Source organism: Magnolia sinica, chromosome 9 (genome assembly GCF_029962835.1).
Source record: "Magnolia sinica isolate HGM2019 chromosome 9, MsV1, whole genome shotgun sequence".
NCBI lineage: Eukaryota > Viridiplantae > Streptophyta > Magnoliopsida > Magnoliales > Magnoliaceae > Magnolia > Magnolia sinica.
The window spans coordinates 67,381,204-67,391,658 of NC_080581.1; the positions used below are offsets into that span (position 1 = coordinate 67,381,204).

Sequence of the window (10,455 nt, forward strand, 5' to 3'; positions counted from 1 at the left end):
ACTACTTGGACTGACAATCACCTTGATTTGTGATTTAAATTCCAATGCATTTCAAAGACAAGGTCCTAAATGAATTATTTGCCTATCTCTTTCAAATATTTGAAAAGAATTCAGATCATACATAAATCAAACATACCTTTGGAAGGCTAAGGCTTAATTAAAGGCCCTACAATAATTTCATGTTTTCAAAATGTAAAAGGATAAGAGAAGCAAAATTATGATAGAGGAATTGACTCTAAAATCGGATTAAGTAAAAGTTGGCATTTGGATAGGCCATAAACGGTTAATAGAACTTTACAAAGCATCGTAGCATTGTATTTTTTTAATTTTTTTTTACGCACGCACACATACCCCACACACTCATGCCATAGTGGAATTTCACCACCTATGGGTACTCAAACCCTTGACTAGGTGTTGAAACTCCTAAGAGTCTACCACCGGAGCAAGAGTAAGGACCCAACATTCTTTAAATAGTCATACCCTTGTACAATGCCATGGCCTTTTTCACATGTCAATAGATGCATTGATCAGCCATATGTGTATCAAAATAGTTGCCAACATTCTACCATACAAACATGTTAAATCGTACCTTTTTTTTTGTAAAGTAGAAGTACACCGTCTATAAAAATCCAAACATGTAAGGAAAAACTATACAAATATTCGGGTGGGCATTACAAACAAAAAGTTCATCACCTATCATATAGCCTAAACACGGGTATATAAGAAATGACACATCGTATCAAGTAGATATATTTCCCAATAAAAGAGCTACCTAACAAAAAGTTTGAGGCCATGAGTCACAACAAACAACTAACAAAAAACTATACAATGTCAAACTGAGCAACCCAAAAAAATTCGAGGCCTGCAAATACCGAATAGGCATTGAAGCCCCTCGACCTCTTCTTCATATGAACTTCTTCCAAAAACCAGTTTTATAGCACGAGGGCCAAAAGAAACAACAAGGGCTATGGAACATAATCACGAGAGATAAACAATCACGATCTCTTTAGCTTGTAATATCTTCCCTAGATGAATCCCCACAAAGACCCTACTCGAAAAAAGAAGAAAATCATATTCGGGTAATCAGTATCATCCTTAGCCACACTAGCCATCTCCAACTCATGCACTCCTACAATATCACATTGAGCAGGCCACAAAAGTATAGGAATGTCATACTCATGCTTTCGAAGTCTTGCTTCACATCAAAAAAGTATAGGAATGTTTCATATATGGAAATGGCACAATAAACCCAATCAGTTCGTAATGTCTGCTAGAAGTAAAAGAAATGTAAGAAGTAAGCACTGTTTGTGATTCTAAACTTAGTAGGAAATTAAAATCGAAACTAATACCTTATTTCTATGGACTTATCTTGCCAAGCAAAAGTTGTGCAGCTATCTTTTTTTGTTCAAATTGCATATTTCCCTGACCATGACATTGGACTGTAAATATATCTCATAAATGATACATAAATGAAAAATCCTAAAGAAGAAGTGAAAATACCGAATTAAAATAAAATCTATCTCCTTAGGACAAGCAATCCATAAATTTTATCACGAAAAAACCGTAATTATACCTATTTACATTAAAATGATAAAAGTGAGTACCTATTAAAATAAAATCAACACACATCCGTACAAAGAAGTGATTGAAAGATAAACATACGAATTTTTTTTATTGAGGGCATTCATTATCCATAATGAGTTGAAAAGTACCGCAATCGGGTATAGCATGTATTGAAAAATATTTCTTTACACTTGTAACCTACAATAACAAAAAATAAATAAATATTCTTATAATCATATTATTCGAGTTTAAACAATTTACTTCAAAAAAATAACTTAAATCGAAACATATAAATAAATATATACCATTGTGTTGATGTAGCTAAATGTATGATGACCTTTGATAGAGTTGTAAACTAAAATTATTTTTTTTCTTCAGATCAATAGTGAGCAAGTACCAGTGTGATACTTCATTTATAGGAATAAAAATTTTATCTCTACTCCCCAAATCATAAAGTATCGTCTCAAAGACACGTTGAAGTTGACGACTAAAACTATTATCCGTGTCTTCACTTTTCTTTCTTTTTGCCTTATCATTTTTCCTTGAACATATAAATTGTTGAAATAGTTCAATCATGAACAAATTAAAATGCTTACTTAATACATCAATATTTGTATGAACATTGCGCATTTATATAAAAAACCTACATGAAACCAGGTATTAAAAAATGACATTTTAATAAATCCGGTCTATCTCCATTTTGTCGACTCTTCAGCAATTCACTATACTTGTCCATAACCTAAAACACAATTTATATATATATATATATATATATATATATATAATATGTCAAATGATTATACTCTTTGTATCCATTAATAGTAGATTAATATATGCTCCTACATGAGGTAGTACGAGAATAAAAACAATATATGTGGATATACCTCATCATCAAGCCATCCTCTAGGATCAATGAATAAGTTTAACGAACTTCGAAGGACATAAAGTGGTCCACAAGAATCCTCCTTAAAGACATGTATAGGGCATTAGTGTGAAGAACTACCATAATGAAAGTAAGTGAATAATAATAAACTGGTTAATTTATGTGTCATACTTGCAATCAGTCATGTGAACGAAACTTTTAATTGCAACATCCTCTTCTTGAGACAACATAAGCCCAGTTGCCCTTTCTTCCATTGTTGAATCATTATCAAGTGATTTTACTTTGCTTTTAGTATTACGTTTATGATATGTTATCATGTACGGTGATTGTAAGACCTTTGAAGCATTTCTAATCCTACCACCCTCTTTCACACGCTTCACTATGGAACTCAGACTTCCAAGTACAAAATCATGATTGGTGGCCATCGCATTCATATGAGAGAAAATATGTGGCTCATTTGCAGCTAATGGTGTATCCGATATTACATTTATACGAGGGAAAAGTTATGGACTACATGCTGCCATCCAATTATCCTCCATTGTCTCACACATTAGACTAGTATAATGGCATTTCTTCTATGACTTTGTCAATTTATCAAATATCTCTGTGATGAATGTTGCCTGCGTATCTAGCTTATCTTGCATTCCCTTTAGCACCTCCAATAATTGTTTACGTTCCTTCAACATTTCTTTGTAATGTAAGCTTTCTTCATGATTCCTATCCTGAGTCATAGACTAGTCCTATTTCAATAACATAAAATTCAATACAAGTTGAAATAAACTGCAATAAAAATAAAGTATTTCAAAATAATTTTTTAATTAGAAATATGTGCATGTATATAAATGAAATAACCATTATGTAAAAAGTACTTACGATTTTCTCTTCCATCCTCACAAGTATGGGTTCCAACCACTGACGAATTTCTTTATTTGTATTTGAAGTCACCTTATATAAAGTAATGTGAAATTAGTTATATAATCTAAAAATATGTATAAAAAATATATAAAATTTTACTTACAATTTTCTCATCAATCTTCAGAAGTATAGGTTCCAACCACTGACGTATTTCTCTATTCGAGCTTGAGGCGTCCTATATGAATATCACAACCATTACTTATATGATCAAGTGTGAGATCATTTATATTACCAAAAATCTATGTTATAAACAAAATAATCATTATATGAAGAATATTTACTATTTTCTCTTCAATCTTCACAAGACATGGTTCTAACCACTGACGTATCTCTTTGATTGAATTTGATGTCTCCTGTATATCAATCACAATAAAGACTTAGATATCTCAAGTGTGCAACCATGGGGTAATTACGTAATTGGCAAAAACATAAATATAAAGTGCTTACAGTGAGAGGTAAAGGGTGACTCTCCTCATTTGTAGGGGTTATATCTTCAATAATCTGATAGAGATAAATATATCAATATAAATGTACACTTGGACATAATAGTGATGAATGTTTAAATAAATAATTCTTTAACAAATGTATATACCTATGTGCAGATAAGATTGTCTAAAAAATTTTTATGTGTCCGTCTGTCAATAACTGCTATCGACCCATCTTAAAATACGTGGATACACCATCTTCGTTGATAACCATGACGGAAGAATAATATACTCATGTAACCATGTGTCACCCACCGAACTCAAACAATCGATCTCACAAAGTTTCCGATCACCAATTCCAGTGCCGACAGCCTCCATAGTACCCCATTCTCAGCTCTCAGCGCCTATACGCCAGATTTCGATCCTGGGATCCTACAATGAGGATCTATAAGTGATTTTTTTTAGCATAACCACAAGTGTACCCAATTCATTATAGCAACATCATCATCATATATCCACTATAATAAATCATTAATTACAATATTGAAAGGCAATACATGCATATAATAAAATCTCCACAGAGCTTGGTCGCACACTCCTGCTCCTGCTTAGCTACGACTGTCCAAGCGTCGCCTGCACGTATCTATCGTGCATAAGCTTATAGAAAGCTTAGAGGGTGGTGCAAGTGTGTGTGCAAGATAAGTGTCAAGCACACAAATATCAGAGTAAGTGGGAATACTAGTAAGTCTGTAGAAATATTATCAACCCTATCCAAGATATGCAGTGTAAAGAGATAATGAGCCAATGCCATAAACCGAGAAAGTAATGTAGAAGAGCTATGCAATGTGGAAATATAGTAAGCCAACTATCAATCGCCGAGAATACAGATATACAATACCTGATGATCCACGAATACCATCGACCTCATCTAGGTCATGTAGAAACATAATAAACCAAATGCTGTGTGCTGACGATGAGTCATATGATATCTAAAACCGTACATCTCTGGGATCATCACCAGGATTTAGTACAATGCTGCCATGTCATACGAGAGTTATATGACGCAATACATGACTGTTATGGGTCATACCAAGGCTATGATGCGATGCAAGGCCTATATAACCAAATGCCATATGCAATATGCAATGGGATCGTGTCAGTCCCTATATCAAGTCCATATTCAACATTTTTGGTATACAGAAACATTACAGCGGGCTTAACAATTTATTACTATTAAAATAATTTACTTGATGATGTGGCTCACCGAAGGTTTGGATTGGCTTCATCCTTCGGCTCAACACCCAAAATAGGCTGGGGAGTTGGATGGACAGTGTGGATACAGCACATACATTGTGGTGGGTCCCACTATCCACGTGTGGGCAACGTGCGAAAAAAACACATACATCATGGAGTCCCACGCCCAGGCTCCTGACGAACAACCTATATGTAAAACACATCCCTAACCTGGGTCCCACCGTCCACACGTGGACGGTGGACTGTATGGATGAAACGCATACATCAGTGGTGGGTCCACAAACCTCAGCTTTGGATAAAGCTGATATTTATTTTCCCTACATACAGTCTGGCAGCCCTTGCTGCTAGACATCCCCTGGCTGAATGGTCTGGATGAAACACACCATGGTGCATCCCATGCTGTCGGATGGTGGATACTACACATACAACAGGGTGGGGTCCATGTGAGTGGGCCACCCTGTTGGAAATCAAGGTGATATTTGTGGTTTCCCTCCAAACAGAGCCTACCCAGAACGGAAGCAAGATGCTTTGTTGGGCGGGCAGCATGGATAAAATACATACACATGGTTGTTCCCACCTGTAGACGGTCCACCAGGAGGGTGGGACATGTCCAGATGTGCCATAAAAGGATGGACGGAGTGGATTAAACATAAACATCACCATGGGCCTGCGGCTGACAAATTTTTGCTGCAATCCCGTCCCAAATAGGGACCCGTGTCCTAAAATGATCTCCTTAGATGGACGGTAGGGGGTAAAAAGCATACATCAAGGTGGGGGCCACACGTTAGTGGGCCGTCCCACTCCACCAAAGGACCAAGATAATTTATCCCTACATCCACCCCTACATGTCCAACTGGTCATGTAGACTATAAAAAGGGGACAACATGCTGTCCAGATTGCTGGACAGTTGGGAAGTGACGCATGCATCATGATGTGGTCCACCTGGATGGGCCATGCACTCTATATCAAGCTCAAATTCATGTGTTCTCCCTTGCAATTAAACCATGCAAAACAGGGCAGCAAGGTGGCCAACTGGCGTCCAGAAAATGGGACAGTCAAGCCATCCCACCTGCTGGACGGTTTGGACCAACTGAGCACACACATCAGGTGGGCCACATCTACATGGAAAGAGAGAGAGAGAGAGAGAGAGAAAGAAGCACCCACCCAACCTTCTTCTTCCTCCCTAGCCTTCCAATGCTCCTATGTGGCTCTTGCAACGGTGGAGATCATGATCCAATGGCTGGATTGAAGGGGATCTATAGTAGAATGTGGCTGAATTTTTTGATGAGTTTCTCTCTCTAGCTTGGGATGTTCATGGCTTCTCTTATTAGGGGAGATGAAAATGAAGAGAGAGGGAGAGAGATAAGAAAGAGAGATGTGTAATGATGGCTTTGTAAGAGCCTAGGGAAGAGAAGAAAGCATGCTTGTACTTATTACATGTAAGGCATGCTCATAGGGATGATGTCATCAACCTAGCCTAGATGGGCTAGGCTATAGTTAGCTCTCATGGGAAACGATGAACCTAGGTTGGGTTCACCTAGGAAAATGTGTACGAGCACAAGGTGGGCCCCACATCATGATCAATGGTCCCAATGATACGCGGCCTACAACTTTTGATCTACAACTCGGATTGACGCATGAGATGCGTCGTTGGAACCGCGGCGACGACATGGTCGCAATGGCATGGGTCTCGAGTCAAGCAGACTCGGATTTACAGGATGCAGCTCAAGGTCGCGTGCAAATGCTATCTACGCGACGCAGGTTGCCGGAATTCGACCGGGAGGACCGTGGGGCCTTAAGGAACGAAATGGCCACTAGGACACAGGCCTGACACCATGGCTGTTGAAAATAATATCATTGATGAGAAAGACATGCAAAGCAAATATATATATATATATATATATATATATATGTGTGTTGATTGAAAACAACCTCATTTATATAAGAAGTAATACTTACTTTGAAAACCATGACACATCCATTCACGTACTTTTTCTTCTTCCTCAAGCTTTTAGAAATACTCCTAACCAGAAATGTCTAAATGGCAGTGGCCCATGCATAACTATGCAAATTTTTCAACTCATTCACATAGTGTAACAAAAATATAGGAGTTGTCTCGCTGGCGATTGGAAAAAGAATTGTATTGAATAAATACAGGATGAACAATTTCGCAAAATCAGATATAGATTCTTCCGAACTTTCTTCCAACAAATTCTTAATATTCTCCTCTATTAACTCTCTCTTGAGAAGAATATTTGCAAAATATTTTTTCTTTAGTTCTTTCTCACTTGCACTCAATTCCCTTCTCAAATCTATATGTTCTCCATTCATACTCAATCCCAATATAATGGCAATGTCTTGGGGTTTAAAAAAGATCATCTTTCGTCCAAGGAGGAAACAATTATGTTCGTCACCCCATCTAGTAAGAATAGTATTTAGAAATGTGTGTTGAACTAGAAACTTGAGAACATGCATAAATCCTTTAAATGGAGTATCTTCTATCACGTTAATCTGTTCATCTTTCAAATTCACCTTCTTGATAAAATTATAAAACTTTGACGGTGCACATCTAGTAGTATAATTGACTTTTTGTGAGTGAATGTTCTCCTACATTCAATGAGAAACAATCATGAGTTCATCACATACCTTTTTAATATTGCATATTAAATCATTCTAAATTTGATTAATATTATCTGAAAGAGGATAAAATAACTCACCATGGCATACCAAAAACCACTTCAATATGATGTCATAGTATGAGAATATAATAATCCTGTTTATAAGACAAATAAATGATGAGAGAAAACTAGATGATAACATAAGAAAAAAATTACTCCGATCCATATATAAACAGATTTTTGGTGACATTGACATATTTACAATATTATTGAAATATTGCTGATACACTAGTGATACAAGCTACACCTGGAATTTACATAGTTGAAAATATTGGCAATACAAGAGACTTGGAATTTACACCGTCAAAAATATTGGCGATACATTGGTGATATGTAGTGATATATCGCTGATACATAGAATTTTTTATACTATCAGTGTTATCCGTATCGCCGAGCTAGAGATATGGATAATATCGGGGATACTCTGATTAGGACAATTGTTATGCCCCATGTGCATTGATGCTGTCGGATGGTGGGCCCATCATACGACCAATTCTCACACGTTGGGCCATATTAACAAGTCACGGTTGGCCATTCACATTTGTTTCTGGGGGGGAAACCAACTTGGGAAAGTGACTTGAATATGTAAATTGGATCAAAATCACAAATGTGGTAAATTGCTTACATATGTAAATGGATTCCTATGTATATAATTTACTATGTGAAGCATTTAAGCATTTAAATGGTTTGTAGACAAACATGCCCGTAAGTAATAGAAATTATCCAATAAGTGTTAAAACTTGTACAAGTACACCAGAACCCAGCTATTGGGATGTTCCATAGTTTCTAACTTCTTGAAGGTTACAACTTACAAAATGTGGCTAATGAAGAGAAGATTACAATGAATTGATATAACCACTTTCTGAGTGGGTTTACTTCAATTTCTAACAATATTGGAAGTATTTGCATGTCTTTGTTTCCTTCTCACTAAATTTACAACGTCGCTGCTATGGAACTACAAAGAATTACAAATATGAAAGGAGTGGTCTGCGTTATTGAGCTTGTGTTGTGCAGAACTTGAGGATGAAATCAAACAGACTATCAGCATAGATGGTGATTTTTTTTTATTTTTTATTTGCTTTTCTCATCAAAGTGGGTATTTGTGGATGAGATCGAGTGGGAGAAGATTTGAATTGTTGAATGACGTCAGCGGTTGCTACCGCTGGAGGAAATGGCATTCGAAAAGTGGGTTGGCTGCATGGTGGTGCTGGTCACACGGCCAGAGCTGGTTTGGAGTCCGAAGTTTTCTTTTAGTTTTTTTTTTTCAAAGTGAGTGGTGACATGGACCAATGAGGATTAGGCAATTAGGGAATCCCTATTTACCAAATAACAGAGGATCCGGACTCAGGACAGATTGGATAGTGATTTTAGCACCACCCAACTAGTGTATTGGGCAATGTGGGACTCACCCTAATATATGTGTTTTATATTCTAGCCCTCCATTCATTTTACTAGCTTTATAGGGCATGAGCCCAAAAAATAAATAAATAAGCCCAAGCTCGAGTGGACCACACCCACTGTTTATTTACTATCCAACCTGTTGATAAGATCACATGACTTGGAGAAGGGAAAATGACCTTATGAAGTTTTTAATAAGAGCCCTCAATCATCATTGTTTCCTATGGGCTACCTGAGTTTTTGATCTCTTTCATCTAGCTGTGGATAAAACAAATACATCACAGTGAGCCACACAGCACCCAAGAACACATGGTGTTGGGTAACCCCAGTATACTTCCGTTCGCAGCACCTGTTTGACATAAGTGCGTAAGATTCCCTTGCTCTGTGGGGCCACCGTATTATATATGCAACATCCACTCCGTCCACCAGGTTCTATGATATATTCTAGGCCGTTGGAGAAAATATCATCTGGATACATAATTCATATGGGCCACACAACAGGAGACAATTGGGGGTGGTATACCAAGTATGGGTTTGTTTATGGGGCTGCACTGGTGTGAATCTTTCATCAAATCCATTAATCAGGTGTAATTCACTAGGATGAAGTTAAATACAAAAACACCATGATAAAAAAAAAATCAAGTGGCCCACACCATCTTAGCCTAGATTTTTGGGAGCAATTTCAAATTGTTCCCATTGGATTGGCCCATCAGAGCTTTTTATCAGGAGGATCTTGTGTATTTTAATTAAAATAAGATTTCTCACTTGATTTACAGTGTGGATTTACATAAAAAAAAACACGGTGGCCCCCTACAGAGCTTGGGTGTTGCGTAAAAAAAACAGAAAATCAATGCATTCGAAAAATCCATCACGATTTGGGAATCCAGATGCACAATTAAATGCGGGCTCACTTCATCTTTTAGCCAACCAATTGCAGTTGGCCCATTGCTACTCTATGGAATCCCTACGATAGGTGAATCTGGACCCTCCTATTGGCGGGCCCAGCTACAGATGATCGGTGAATCTTGAAAATTACCAACATCTGATGAACAGAATATTCCCTTTTTTGAATTAAGAGCATGAACTGTCGAGGCTTTCTCTACCACTGAGTCATCCCCTTAGAGGGACCACTTCATGGATGGTCTAGTATCACCAAACGTACAACCACGTGTACGGTGGAGCGGCAACGAACCATGTCTGGTTCACTGCGCGACAGTTAAGAGTCTGCCTCAACTTCAAAGAGCATGATGAATACATGTAGTGCATAGATGAAAGAATAAAATACAGGCATATACATGCATGCATGCATGGTATAGATGCATGAATACATTGCATGCAT

The 10,455-nt window shown here is 37.3% G+C and overlaps 1 protein-coding gene across 1 annotated transcript; it reads right to left on the reverse strand.

The window, feature by feature from the left end:
• Window positions 1-1,566: 1,566 nt before the first annotated feature.
• On the reverse strand, window positions 1,567-4,164 carry LOC131255064 (uncharacterized). The gene is made up of 6 exons (XM_058255762.1): window positions 4,102-4,164; window positions 3,809-3,862; window positions 3,643-3,714; window positions 3,465-3,536; window positions 3,320-3,391; window positions 1,567-1,761 (listed from the first exon to the last, which is right to left on the reverse strand). The coding sequence occupies exons 1-6, from the start codon at window positions 4,162-4,164 to the stop codon at window positions 1,672-1,674; spliced, it is 423 nt and encodes a 140-aa protein (XP_058111745.1). The 3' UTR covers window positions 1,567-1,671.
• Window positions 4,165-10,455: the final 6,291 nt, after the last annotated feature.

What these genes read in the sequence shown, in the direction of transcription:
- LOC131255064 (XM_058255762.1), bottom strand. Translation starts at nt 4,164, where the DNA reads ATGGAGGCTGTCGGCACTGGAATTGGTGATCGGAAACTTTGTGAGATC. An exon ending in AGATCGATTGTTTGAGTTCG is followed by an intron (nt 3,863 to 4,101) that starts GTGGGTGACACA and finishes TATCTCTATCAG; the next exon opens with ATTATTGAAGATATAACCCC. An exon ending in TGAGGATGGAAGAGAAAATC is followed by an intron (nt 1,762 to 3,319) that starts GTAAGTACTTTT and finishes TTGTTATTGTAG; the next exon opens with GTTACAAGTGTAAAGAAATA.